Source organism: Moschus berezovskii, chromosome 2 (assembly GCF_049115385.1).
Source record: "Moschus berezovskii isolate FMDL1 chromosome 2, NW_MosBer_1.0, whole genome shotgun sequence".
NCBI lineage: Eukaryota > Metazoa > Chordata > Mammalia > Artiodactyla > Moschidae > Moschus > Moschus berezovskii.
This window is the reverse complement of record NC_142461.1, coordinates 40,358,051-40,373,088: the sequence shown is the minus strand read 5'-3', so window position 1 is coordinate 40,373,088 and position 15,038 is coordinate 40,358,051. Positions and strand designations below refer to the sequence as shown.

At 40.2% G+C, this 15,038-nt stretch overlaps 1 protein-coding gene across 3 annotated transcripts in view; it reads right to left on the bottom strand.

The window, feature by feature from the left end:
* Positions 1–15,038, bottom strand: part of PLEKHM3 (pleckstrin homology domain containing M3) — a 218,623-nt gene that overhangs the window by 41,816 nt on the left and 161,769 nt on the right. Inside the window, exon 7 of one of the 3 annotated variants that reach the window (XM_088827991.1) lies at positions 3,710–4,424. The exons of the other annotated variants lie outside the window; for them this stretch is intronic. Within the exon in view, the coding sequence (XP_088684117.1) occupies positions 4,401–4,424 (24 nt within the window). The 3' untranslated portion in view covers positions 3,710–4,400. Of the gene's footprint in view, positions 1–3,709; positions 4,425–15,038 lie in introns of those variants that run through there. 3 annotated transcript variants of the gene reach the window in all.

Here is a 15,038-nt window from a genome sequence, read left to right as displayed (position 1 = left end):
ACTTTCACAGCATCATATTTTAGGATTTGAAATAGCTCAATTGGAATTCCATCACCTCCACTAGCTTTGTTTGTAGTGATTCTTCCTAAGGCCCACTTGACTTCACATTCCAGGATGTCTGGCTCTAGGTGAGTGATCACACCATTGTGATTATCTGGGTCGTGAAGATCTTTTTTGTACAGTTCTTCTGTGTATTCTTGCCACCTCTTCTTAATATCTTCTGCTTCTGTTAGGTCCATACCATTTCTGTCCTTTATTGAGCCCATCTTTGCAGAAATGTTCCCTTGGTATCTCTAATTTTCTTGAAGAGATCTCTAGTCTTTCCCATTCTATTGTTTTCTTCTGTTTCTTTACACTGATTGCTGAGGAAGGCTTTCTTATCTTTCCTTGCTATTCTTTGGAACTCTGCATTCAATGGGTATATTTTTCCTTTTCTCCTTTTTTTTCCACTTCTCTTCTTTTCACAGCTATTTGTAAGGCCTCCTCAGACAGCCATTTTGCTTTTTTGCATTTCTTTTTCTTGGGGATGGTCTTGATGCCTGTCTCCTGTACAATGTTATGAACCTCCATCCATAGTTCATCAGGCACTCTATCAGATAGTCCCTTAAATCTATATCTCACTTCCACTGTATAATCATAAAAGATTTGATTTAGGTCATACCTGAATGGTCTAGTGGTTTTTCCCCAGTTTCTTCAATTTTAGTCTGAACTTGGCAATAAGGAGTTCATGATATGTGTCACAGTCTGCTCCCGGTCTTGTTTTTGCTGACTGTGTTGAGCTTTTCTATCTTTGGCTGCAAAGAAATAATCAATCTGATTTTGGTGTTGGCCATCTGGTGAGGTCCATGTGTAGAGTCTTCTCTTGTGTTGTTGGAAGAGGGTGTTTGCTATGACCAGTGCGTTCTTTTGGCAAAACTCTATTAGCCTTTGCCCTGCTTTATTTGTACTCCAAAGCCAAGTTTGCCTATTACTCCAGGTGTTTCTTGTACCATTACCACAATCAGTTTTAGAACATTTCCTCCACTCTCCTCCAAATCCCCACACCCATTAGCAGTCACTCATCTTTTCTCCCTAACCCATCCCACAAGCAATCTCTACTTTCTGTCTTCATAATTTTACCTACTCTGGCTATTTCATGTAAATAGAATAATATAATATGTGGTGTTCTATGACTGGCTTCTTTCACTTAGCATAATGTTTCAGCGTTGATGTTGATTTTTTAAAATATTTTTATTTATTTATTTTTGGCTGCACTGAATCTTCATTGCTTTATGTGGGTTTTCTATAGTGTCAGTTGAGTGAGGGCTACTCTTCATTGCAGTATGTGGGCTTCTCACTGCAGTAGCTTCTTGTTGTGGAGCATGGGCTCTAGGCATGCAAGCTTCAGTAGCACGCAGGCTCAGTTCTTGCAGCTCAAAGGCCCTAGAGTGCAGGTCCAGTAGCTGTGGTGCATTGGTCCTGTTGCTCCACTGCATGTGGAATCTTCCTGGACCAGAGGTCAAACTTGTGTCCCTCATGTTGGCAGGCAGATTCTTACCCACTGTGCCACCAGGGAAGTCCTGATTTAATAATGAAATAAGATTCTGGTTTTATTTATGGATGATAGCCTTTTTCCTTGAATCTATCCAGCATATATACTAATCAGTTTAGATATTACTTTCATTGTGTGTTATCTCTTCCCTCAAACCTTTTGTTGAATTCTTATTTTACCATTAGTAAAAACTCTTCATTCATTCATTTCAGAAAATTGCACTGAATTTGCTGAATTCAATGAATAGTCGGTCTTGAATATACTTGGCTACTGATAGAAGCATGAACTAGACAAAACTGGAGCTTATATTTTGCCTGGTGTACAAGTGTCTCCATAGGTTAATTCCACACTGTCTATCCAAATACATTTTCCATTCCTTAGTATTTATGTTCTGTTGTGAGGGGACTTTTCCCTGTGTAGAATATGTTTGTTCTTGCTTCTGTGCCTTCGCCAATGTATTTTTTCTATCTGGAGTTTCACTTCTAAATGTCACCCAGGATTCATGGCTCAGATCTATTCTGGCTTGATCTGGACAGTCATCTTTGGCTACTTCACCTGCCATGGATCTCTTGTGCTTCATATAACTTATTTTTATAACCACACAGTTTAATATGGAAATTGATGTTCTCCTGTATTTTTTGCTATCCTTTAACTGCAAGGAGATCCAACCAGTCCATTCTAAAGGAGATCAATCCTGGATGTTCATTGGAGGGACTGATGCTAAAGCTGAAGCTGCAATACTTTGGCCACCTCATGCGACGAGTTGACTCACTGGAAAAGACTCTGATGCTGGGAAAGGTTGGGGGTGGGAGGAGAAGGGGACGACAGAGAATGAGATGGCTGGATGGCATCACCGACTCTGTGGACATGAGTTTGAGTGTATTCCGGGAGTTGGTGATGGACAGGGAGGCCTGGCGTGCTGTGATTCATGGGGTCGTGGAGAGTCGGACACGACTGAGCGACTGAACTGAACTGAACTGAACATGTGATTGTTTTGCTTATCCAACTGTAGATTGAAAATGTAAAAGTGGAGGCACTACCTATGAAATGGTGATTTTGCCCATAAAAGTAAAATGGCAATTTTACTTATAAAAATGGCAATTTTATGTAAAGCAACCTAAAAGAATGTAAACTGCTTAAAGGCTGACTGAACCTCACACTAGTCTTAAAGACCCTCTCTCTGCCAAGCATCGAGGCTCTTGCTGAATGACTGAGGATGCTTTCCAGTCTTTTTCCTTTGCTGCAACAGTCATATCTTTGTGCTGTTTTTGTGTCACAACATTTTGAATCATTCCGCTGTGTGATCTGGGGAGGAGAACGAAGAACACGTGAACTTGGTGGCAACTCAGCTAATTAGAAACCCTTTTCGCTTCTTTACCCTTAAGTAATTGGTCTTCCTATTTGTCAGGTGAGGTTCAGGGCCATGTTTCAAAGTGCTGAAGTTGCTGGAATTTTTTCTTCAGAAAAGTGAGGTAATTCTCTGTAAGTTTATTTTAGAATTGACAAACATTTCTTTAATGTTATAGGGAAGAAAACTTTATACTGATTTCAAAGGGTAAAGGTAAAATTTAGGAGATTTAATCTTGTTTTGAATATAACAACTAGCAACACTGGGAAGCTATTCTGGCTTCTGGTCTAGAGGCTTCAGCACTAATGGAAACAGGCTCCAGGTATCTGCAACTCATATCTCATAGCTATATCTTTACTTGAGATACTTGCTTAAAAAGAAGTAAGATGTCCTACCTTCTCCTCCTGCCCTCAAGAATCCTGCTTTTCATTCCCACTTTCCTAGCAAACCTGGTGGGATGTTGAGGTTAGGACCATATTCCACAAACACTGGGAAGATGGAAGCCTCAAAGAAGACCAAAGCTCGAGGAGCCTTTCTTTTAAACTTTTTCCTGGTCACAGGTTAATATAACTTTACATCCTTCCATCAAAGTCACAAGCCCATTCAGCTTTAGCATTTAGAAGACTGGTGGTTTGTTAACCAGGCATTCATTTGGATATGTTCTAAGTGCTGGTGAAATTGACCTCTGAGATGAGGTTTATTTAGCCTAGGCTTAGTTATTTTCCCCAAGTGCCTGTTAATGTGAACAAAATCATGACAAGTAATTAGCAGAAAACATAGGTAGCTCTTCATCAGGCTCCTCAATCTCCCTCATCTTCTCCATATACCAAACTGTTCTATCTCCTTAAGAAAAAGGCATATGTCCAAAACATGGTAAAATAGTTTGCTTCTGTTTTCCATTAATTTCTTATACGGAAAACAGACGTAGTCTGATTTAATTTGGAGGTACTGCATATATGATTATTCCGGGGTATCATAGGGACTTCGTGTTCAAAGAATACACACTTCCATTTGTAACTTAAAGTTATGTGTCCTTTTTATTGCACTGTAGAATAAAGACAAATGCAATACCAAGCTGATACCTTCTTCAAGAGTTTTCTATTTTTGACTTTTGCAGTCTCTCTACAAATTATTTTCATTCTATCAACTCAGGTACTTCTAGAAATCAAGGAATAGTCAAATGTCACTTTCCATGATCCCACAAACTGACAAATACACCAAGTATGCTTACCCTTCTTGTGTGACAGTAGCCCACGAAAGCTGCTGGTCGAACTTCCAGCTCAAGGATACACACATTCTCCCCCCTCTTCTATTCTGGGCAAGATGGTCAGCACTGGAATTTGAGGCCTATGGCTTTCTTGCAGACTAAGACAACAGACTTTATTTGATTTGCCTTCTTGCAGAGCAATCAAAAATTACAATTAAGTTAAAAAATAACCTAGGGCTGCCTTCTCCAAACCACAGTTTCAGAAACAGCTGCTCATTACTCATGTGTGGCACCAGGAAATTGCAGTGTCATGTTCAAGGTCTGCAGCCAATAGAGATCTGTGGGATTGGGAAAAGGGCACAAATGATTCTTTTATGTCCGTTACCTTCACTCCCTTGGCACTACCACAAAATTCAAAATCTACACTGGGAGAAAGACGGAGCACTGGGGGACTCAGACAAGAAACAAGAAAGAAAAATCTCCTTTTCATTGAATGTATGCATCGACGAATTCCTTCCCCCTGATCTGTCAAGTTACCTTCCATTTCAATACTGGCATTCCTCCGCCATTGTGGAGCATCTAGATTCTGGCCAACTGTTGGGAAGACTTTGATGGGGAGGGCTGCTGCACTTAACAAATGGCCCCTCCTCTGAAAGTCTAACCAAAAGACCCCATTCATGTTCACAAAGCCACCTGCCACTCACTAGCAACAAGCGAGCTTGGTGAAATGGAAGAATCAAAATTGTCACACGCTGTAAAATGATTTCAAATATAATTTCGTTTGCATTTGCTTGGCCAGAGGATTCTGAAAGACAGCACTCACTATTTTCTTTCTGAGTGACATTTCTTAGCGTTAACAGGTGGGACAGTGATGGCTAGTGATCTAGGCCAGTTGAGTTCCTGAAGATTCAGGAAAAACAGTCTGTGGAGTCTGCTCAAGTTTGAAAAGCTAACACATGCAAGAATAATTCTGAATTCTCATTTGATTCTAAATTTTACTCCTTTTTTCTTAAAAAAATTGATATATAATGTTATATTAGTTTCAGGTATACACTGTAATGATTTGGTATTTGTATATATTGCAAAATATCATCACAGTAAGTCTAGTTAATTTTATTCCTCTTAGTAATAAATTCTTAAAAATAGAAAATAAAATGTGTACTACCATATTATTTTTCTTAACAGAAAATAAAAGGCATAGGGGATTTTCCTGTTTCAAAAAGTTTGTTAAAATCCCACTTCTCCATAATTAGCCTTAAAGCTCCTTATCATGGCTCAATGCTGGGATGTTTGCACAAAAACAGGAAACTGTGTCTTCTCCAATTAGCTGCTCCACACCCTTCTTTATCTATTATGGGACTGTTCTAACAGGACGAAGGTTCTGGCTAATCAAATACTTCACTCATGGTGGATAATGATGTCAGCATTGAGCTCTTATCTGATTCTCTCCCAAGGGTGACAATCTCTACTTAGATTTTGGAAACTATGTTATAATTTGGGTTGTCTGGGTTGATGTAATTGGGTAGGTTTGTAAGTGGCCATCACCATTCCTATCAAATTATACTTTGCTTCCTGGTAGAAACTATCTCTGGAGAAGGCAATGGCAAGCCACTCCAGTACTCTTGCCTAGAAAATCCCATGGATGGAGGAGCCTGGTAGGCTGCAGTCCGTGGGGTCGCTATGGGTCCGACACGACTGAGCGACTTTGCTTTCACTTTTCACTTTCACACACTGGAGAAGGAAATGGCAGCCCACTCCAGTGTTCTTGCCTGGAGAATCCCAGGGACGGGGGAGCCTGGTGGGCTTCCGTCTACAGGGTCACACAGAGTCGGACACGACTGAAGTGACTTAGCAGCAGCAGCAGCAGCAGCAGAAACTATCTCAGGGACTAAAAGAATTTCAACTTTCTCCAATGGCTGAATGGTAAAGCTGAACCGAAGAACATAAATTTCTTAATTCACAAAAATATATAGTATGGGGTCTACTTCAGTTTTTCCTCATTATGGAAAGTACCTCAATGGCTATAGGCTTGTGAAGCCATAACCTCATGGAACTTCAGTAGAAGCATTTGCAAAGAGTAAGTACAATTATGTGGCCCACATATTCTGAGCCCCAAAGCAGGCCATCAGTTCAGTTCAGTTCAGTCGCTTAGTTGTTTCCGACTCTTTGCAACCCCATGAATCATAGCATGCAGGCCTCCCTGTCCATCACCAACTCCCGGAGTTCACTCAAACTCATGTCCTTTGAGTCGGTGATGCCATCCAGCCATCTCATTCTCTGTCATCCCCGTCTCCCACCCTAATCCCTCCCAGCATCAGAGTCTTTTCCAGTGAGTCAACTCTTCGCATGAGGTGGCCAAAGTATTGCAGTTTCAGCTTTAGCATCAGTCCTTCCAATGAACACCCAGGACTGATCTCCTTTAGAATGGACTGGTTGGATCTCCTTGACGTCCAAGGGACTCTCAAGAGTCTTCTCCTGCACCACAGTTCAAAAGCATCAATTCTTTGGCGATCAGCTTTCTTCACAGTCCAACTCTCACATCCATATATAACCAAGGGAAAAACTATAGCCTTGACTAGACGGACCTTGGTTGGCAAAGTAATGTCTCTGCTTTTGAATATGCTATCTAGATTGGTCATAACTTTCCTTCCAAGGAGTAAGCATCTTTTAATTTCATGGCTGCAATCAGCATCTGCAGTGATTTTGGAGCCCCCAAAAATAAAGTCTGACACTGTTTCCACTATTTACAGGGAAAGTAGATTAAGATATTTTAAGTTGAGACAGTTCAGGAAATTCTTATGGTATGATCAGCAGAATCTTACTTCTCTATTGAGTTAACTAGCTATGTGTCTAATATAAATCTGATTTAGGTCTCAACTATTCATTTTGGCCCAGTTATGTCATTATTACTCACTGAATAGTATACAAGGAAAGGCTCTAAGTCAGCAGTCCCCCAACCTTTTTGGCACCAGGGACCATTTCATGGAAAACAATTTTTCCACGGACCAGAGATGGAGGTAAGATGGCATCACCAACTCAATGGACATGAGTATGATCAAAATCTGGGAGATAGTGAAGGCCAGGAAAGTCTGGCATGCTGCCATTTATGAGGTTGCAAAGAGACACGACTGAGCGACTGAACAACAATGAGAGGCTGGGTAGGACGTGGTGGGAGGGGGATGGTTTTGGGATGATTCTCATAAGGAATGAGCAACCTAGAGCCCTCACGTGTATAGTTCACAATAGAGATCATGCTCCTATGAGAATCTAATGCTGCCACTGATGTGACAGGAGGCTGAGCAATGTGAGCAACAGGGAGCAGCTGTAAATGGAGATGAAGCTTCACTTGCTTCTTGCCGCCACTCACCTCTTGCTGTGTGGCCCAGTTCCTAACAGGTCATGACCAATACTGGTCTGTGGCCCAGGGACTGGGGACCCGTGTTTTAAATGGTTTCTTTAACTTGGCTAAAGGGGCCCAGAGAGGTGATGGGGAGCACCCGGTAGCTCACATGGTAAAGAATCTGCCTGCGATGCAGGAGATTGGGGTTCGATCCCTGGGTTAGCAAGATCCCCTGAAGAATGGAATGGCAACCCACTCCAGTATTCTTGCCTGGAGAATCCCATGGACAGGGGAACCTGGCAGGCTATAGTCCACAGAGTTGCAAAGAGTTGGACACAACTGAGCGACTAACACACACACACATACAAGGAAAAAACTAAGGCCCAGGGAGGTGATAGGGAGCTAAGATCACCTAGCTGGGTTATGTCAGGCCTTGGCACCCCCACTCCCGTCTCCTTAAGTACTCTTCACTACTCTCAGAAGGGGCCCTAATGAGGGCATCAAGGGTCAGAGTGCAGCCTTGGGGTTTGGTTCAGCCTGAGAATTCTGAAGTCACTGGATACCCACTGAGCCACCATATAGAAATGTAGGATTTCTAAACCGACTCAGTCCCTACATGGAAATAAGATGCAGCCTAGATTGGTCCAGGTTTACTCCCACAGTTTTGATCTGAACTGGATCTATCTTTGGCTTATGTAAGGATTTATTTTCCAACATATTTATTCCTTGTACAAAAATTCTCTTAAGTAGTCACATCTTGTGTAAATTTCTAAACATGGAGTATCATTATTGAGTGACTGGGAAATTCATGAATTAAAGTAACATGAACTTCAATTAAAGAAAATTATTTTTTAAAGTAACATGAAATTCTATGATGAAAATGGACTTATTAACTTAAACCCTAGGCTATTTACCAAGAGAAGTAACTTTATTAAAGGAAGAAGCAACTATGGCTGGAAAAAACCAAAGCAAACTAAATCAACTCCCTGAAAGCACATATGTAAGAGAAAGTGAAGAAACAGTGTTTTTCAGAGGGATCTGTTGGACATCTTACCAACAACAAAAGACCCCATGTTTAAAGAAGTAGAGAAATAGAGGAGAAATTAACGCAGTGTTACCTGATCATGCATGGGAATGACCCACTAAGGGTTGCTGCTGCTGCTAAGTCACTTCAGTCGTGTCCGACTCTGTGCGACCGCATAGACGGAAGCCCACCAGGCTCCCCCATCCCTGGGATTCTCCAGGCAAGAACACTGGAGTGGGTTGCCATTTCCTTCTCCATGTGTGAAAGTGAAAAGTGAAAGTGAAGTCGCTCAGTCATGTCTGACTTGTAGCGACCCCATGGACTGCAGCCTACCAGGCTCCTCCATCCATGGGATTTTCTAGGCAAGAGTACTGGAGTGGCTTGCCATTGCCTTCTCTGCCACTAAGGGTTAGGAGAGACATAAAAGGTAGAAAGCAAAAAACAAAAGGAGAAGTACGTAAAGGATGGAGTTAAAAAAAAAGTTTTTTTAAAAAAGGGAAAAGCAACTCAGATGCTCACAAAGAGAAAAAAGGATTGAAAACTGATTTGAGATCTGAAATGGGAGCTAAACATCTTGACTTCTCAGTTCTGTCCCCACTAAGCTGTCTGACCTTTTAAATAAGTCCCTTAATTTCTCCATGCCTCAGTTTCCTCACCTACAAAATAAAGTGATCATACTAAGTTATTCAAAACTAGATGATCAATAAGGATTTCTCTCAGCTTGAAGATCCTATGATTTTGTGACTAACAGACAGGGAAAACATCAAAAGAAGCTTGTTGAATACCCCCAGGAATGTAGAAAGGAAATGTCTGGGGAGACAGATAAAAGGTGAGTTTAACCAGACTAATTAGAAGATACCCAAGGAAATTTTCAAAAGGAGTAAAATAATGTCACCAGCTTTTTATTCCTCTGCTTGCTGAGCGCCATTCAAAGAGAGAGTTAATGCTTTTCAGGAATCATGCCCTCTCAGGTGTGCAACCAGATATCAGTTTTCCTGATGAAGTCTGCAAATCCTTTCCTTTCATCAATGCATTTAATTAGTTAATGTTTAGATAGCACTTAGGGATGAAAAATACAATATAAGTGCCCAACATTATTATTACTTAACAGCTTTTATGAGACCATCAATGCCTAAGATTAAATGAGAAACAAAAATGAGTTCCTGACTAGAAGGTTGTGATCTAATAAACTGCTGGGTCACTGATGTGAAGAAAAACAAACCCTGCACATAAGTGGAAATGGGTGTTCTTTATTAGCTTGCATGCCATTGTCTTAAGAATGTGGGCAGTTTTTTATTCTTTGCCTCAAGGTGTCAATAAGTAGCAAACCACCATTCAGTACTGATTATAACTTCACACATCCTGTTTTTGAAGAATATTATCTGCTGTGTTTGTGGTGTTTATGCTTTTATCTGTATACCCAGGTATGGATTCAAATACATATGGAAATTTAGTATATAGTGAAAGTGAGGAGAGAGAAATTATTTAGTAAATGATGGTGGGGCAATTGGTTAGCCATCAGAGAAAAAAAACAAAGCTGAATCTCTAATTCACTTCATAAAAAAATGTAATTCCAGACAAATGGAAAATTTAAATATAATAATAAGCCATAAAGGTATTTTTAAAATTATAAATGTATTAGAGAAAAATGTTAGATAAACACTTATGTGAGTAAATATTTTATAATCTTAGAAACCAGAGAAAAGTGATAAATCTGAATATGTAATATTAGAAAATTAGTTACAATACAAAATACCATTTACAAAGTCACATGACAAAACATTGGGAAAAATATTTCCTACTTAGATTAAAAAAATGCCAATTTCCTTAATATAATTTAATTAGAGGTTAATGGAATAAAAAGGCAATTAACAAAAACTACATATGGCCAATACAATATAAAAAAGATATTCAACCTTCAGTTCAGTCACTCAGTCGTGTCCAACTCTCCGCGACCCCATGAATCACAGCACGCCAGGCCTCCCTGTCCATCACCAACTCCCGGAGTTCACTCAAACTCATGTCCACAGAGTCGGTGATGACATCCAGCCATCTCATTCTCGGTCGTCCCCTTCTCCTCCCGCCCCCAACCTTTCCTAGCATCAGAGTCTTTTCCAGTGAGTCAACTCGTCGCATGAGGTGGCCAAAGTATTGGAGTTTCAGCTTTAGCATCAGTCCTTCCAATGAACACCCAGGATTGATCTCCTTTAGAATGGACTGGTTGGATCTCCTTGCAGTCCAAGGGACTCTCAAGAGTCTTCTCCAACACCACAGTTCAAAAGCATCAATTCTTCGGCGCTTAACTTCCTTCACAGTCCAACTCTCACATCCATACATCACCACGGGAAAAACCATAGCCTTGACTAGACGGACCTTTGTTGGCAAAGTAATGTCTCCGCTTTTTAATATAGTATCAAGGTTGGTCATAACTTTCCTTCCAAGGAGTAAGCGTCTTTTAATTTCCTGGCTGCAATCAGCATCTGCAGTGATTTTGGAGCCCCCCAAAAAATAAAGTCTGACACTGTTTCCACTGTTTTTCCATCTATTCCCATGAAGTGATGGGACCAGATGCCATGATCTTTGTTTTCTGAACGTTGAGCTTCAAGCCAACCTTTTCACTCTCCTCTTTCACTTTCATCAAGAGGCTTTTTAGTTCCTCTTCACTTTCTGCCTTACTTACAATGAAACAAATACAAATCAAAATCATAGTGTGAAGTTATTTTTTATTTATCAGGATGGTTAGGATTAAAAATATTGCTAACACAGAAAGTTAATGTGGATATAAGAAAACAATCATTCTTAAGACACTGAATGGAAGTAAAAATTGGTTTCTCCTTTTCAAAAAGCAAGTGGCAATATATATCAAACTGCAAAGCATACATACCCTCTGACCTGGTAGTCTCAAGTTAATGAAATTACCCTACAGACCCATTCACACAACTGTACAAGAACATGTATCAGTGTGTTCACTGCAGTACTGATTCTAATAGAGAAAAACACCACAGGTTAAAAAAATCACGGTAATTCTATATTATGTATCTAATAAAAGAATGAGGTAAACCTTTATGCATACTGAAGGGGCACATGTGCCCAGTGTCCACAGTATACTCTTAGTTGGAAAAGGCAAAATGCAGAAAGGTAGTATAGTTTGATCCCATTTGCAAAGAAATAAAAATATTCACATGTGTATATAGGAATGTCTGGAAGAAGATAGACCGACTATAAAACAAAAAGTTACCTCTGCAGAGTGTGATGTGAGGAAGAGAAAGGCAGATGTTAAAAATAGAATTCTGCAATTATCAGAGAAATTAATACAATAATAATCTCATTTACAATTACATCAAAAAAAAAAAAAAATACCAAGGAGGTGAAAGGCCTATACACTGAAAACTATAAGACCTTAATGAAAGGAATTGAAAATACAAGTAAACGGACAGATATTTCATGCTCATGGATTGGAAGAATCACTATTGTTAAAACGTCCTTACTACTCCAAACAATATACAGATTCAGTGCAAACCCTATCAAAATTCCAATGGCATCTTCTACAGAAACAGAACAAATAATCCAAATATTTGTATGAACCACAAAAGACCCTGAATATCCAAAATAATCTGGAGAAAGATGGAAGCATCACACTCTAATTTCAAAGTATAATACAGAGCTATATTAACCAAAATGGTGTGGTACTGGTATAAAAATAGACACACTGATCAATGGAACAGAAATAAACCCATGATATATATTCAGTTAATTTATGACAAAGGAGCCAGGAATATACACTGGGGAAGGGGGAGCCTCCTCAGTAAATGGTGCTGGGGAAATGGAACAGGAGAATGGAAAAGAATGAAACTGGAATACTATCTTATACCATTTACAAAATTAACTCAAAATGTATTAAGAACTTGAATGAAAGATCTAAAATCATAAAACTTCTAGTAGAAAACATTGACAGTAAGCTCCTTGACATTGGTCTTAGAGATGATTTTTTTAAAATCAACACCAAAAAGCAAAGGCAGCAAAAGCAAAAATAAACAAGGGAAACTATATATCAAACTAAGAAGCAAAGAAAACCATCAACAACAGGAAAAGACAAACTTGAATGGCAGAAATTACATATCTGATAATGTTAATATCCAAAATATATAAAGAACACATACAATTCAATAGCAAAAAAAAAAAAAATCTGATTTAAAAATGGGAAGAGGATCTGAATAGACATTTTCCCAAAGAAGACATACAGATAAATAGTTACATGAAAAGGTGATCAACATCACTAATCATCAGAGAAATGTGAACCAAAATCATAATGAATCCTCTGGTCCCTTCAGTGGTCCCTCCCTCTCCCAGGTGAGCAGGCACTTGCTCCCAGCACCCAAAGGCACCCAAACCCCTCCTGGTGCCCAAATGGTTTCCTCTCCCCCAACAGCCCCTCAGTCCTCCTGGTGCAAGTGAAAGGGAACACTCATTGCACTGCAGGTGGGAATATGAAATGGTGTAGCTGCTTTGGAAAACAGTCCAGCATTTCCTGAAACAGTTTAAAACAAAGAGGTACCATATCCATTCCTCTGTATACACTTAATGATAAAAGCATTAAGAACACGGGTCCACGGGTCTACATGAGTGTTTACAGCAGCATTATTCGTAACAGACAAGAAGTAAAAAGACTCAATATGCCAGCAAATTTGGAGAACTCAGCAGTGGCCACAGGACTGGAAAAGGTCAGTTTTCATTCCAATCCCAAAGAAAGGCAATGCCAAAGAATGCTCAAACTACCGCACAATTGCACTCATCTCACACGCTAGTAAAGTCATGCTCAAAATTCTCCAAGCCAGGCTTCAGCAATATGTGAACCGTGAACCCCCAGATGTTCAAGCAGGTTTTAGAAAAGGCAGAGGCACCAGAGATCAAATTGCCAACATCCGCTGGATCATGGAGAAAGCAAGAGAGTTCCAGAAAAACATCTATTTCTGCTTCATTGACTATGCCAAAGCCTTTGACTGTGTGGATCACAATAAACTGTGGAAAGTTCTGAAAGAGATGGGAATCCCAGACCACCTGACCTGCCTCTTGAGAAACCTGTATGCAGGTCAGGAAGCAACAGTCAGAACTGTACATGGAACAACAGACTGGTTCCAAATAGGAAAAGGAGTACGTCAAGGCTGTATATTGTCACTCTGCTTATTTAACTTATATGCAGAGTACATCATGAGGAACGCTGGGCTGGAAGAAGCACAGGCTGGAATCAAGATTGCTGGGAGAAATATCAATAACCTCAGATATGCAGATGATACTATCCTTATGGCAGAAAGTGAAGAGGAACTCAAAAGCCTCTTGATGAAAGTGAAAGAGGAGAGTGAAAAGGTTGGCTTGAAGCTCAACATTCAGAAAACAAAGATCATGGCATCTGGTCCCATCACTTCATGGGAAATAGACGGAAAACAGTGGAAACAGTGTCAGACTTTATTTTTTTGGGCTCCAAAATCACTGCAGATGCTGATTGCAGCCAGGAAATTAAAAGACTCTTACTCCTTGGAAGGAAAGTTATGACCAATCTTGATAGTATATTAAAAAGCAGAGACATTGCTTTGCCAACAAAGGTCCGTCTAGTCAAGGCTATGGTTTTTCCCGTGGTGATGTATGGATGTGAGAGTTGGACTGTGAAGAAAGTTGATCGCCGAAGAATTGATGCTTTTGAACTGTGGTGTTGGAGAAGACTCTTGAGAGTCCCTTGGACTGCAAGGAGATCCAACCAGTCCATTCTAAAGGAGATCAATCCTGGGTGTTCATTGGAAGGACTGATGCTAAAGCTGAAACTGCAATACTTTGGCCACCTCATGCGACGAGTTGACTCACTGGAAAAGACCCTGATGCTGGGAAAGGTTGGGGGCGGGAGGAGAAGGGGACGACCGAGAATGAGATGGCTGGATGTCATCACCGACTCTGTGGACATGAGTTTGAGTGAACTCCGGGAGTTGGTGATGGACAGGGAGGCCTGGCGTGCTGTGATTCATGGGGTCGCGGAGAGTCGGACACGACTGAGTGACTGAACTGAACTGAAAAAGAACCTAACGTCCATCAGTTGATGAATGGGTAAAGAAAATGTAATATATGTCCATTCAATGGAATATTATTCAGTCACAAAAAGGGATGACTTAACTGATACATTCCACAACATCGGTGGACCTTGGAAATACTATAGTAAGTCCCCCTTCAGCACCATCCTTCAGCTCCACCATTTCCCACCTCCCTTCCTTCCTTCAGTCAGTGACTCTTCTTGCCTAGTCACTCAATGCCAGCCCCAACAGGTCAGTTGTTGTACTTTACTACTGTACTTTTCAAGATACTATAAGATTAAAAATATTTTATTTAAAAAAAAACACACACAATGAGATACTACCTCACACCTGTTAGAATGGCTATCATAAAAAAAAGACAAGAGTTGGTATAAATGTGGAGAAAAGGGAATCTTTGTGTCCTGTCGGTGAGAATGTAAATTGGTGCAGCCATTATAAAAAATGTTACGGTATGGAAGATCCTCAAAAAATTAAAAAACAGAACTAGCATATGATACAGTAATGCCAATTC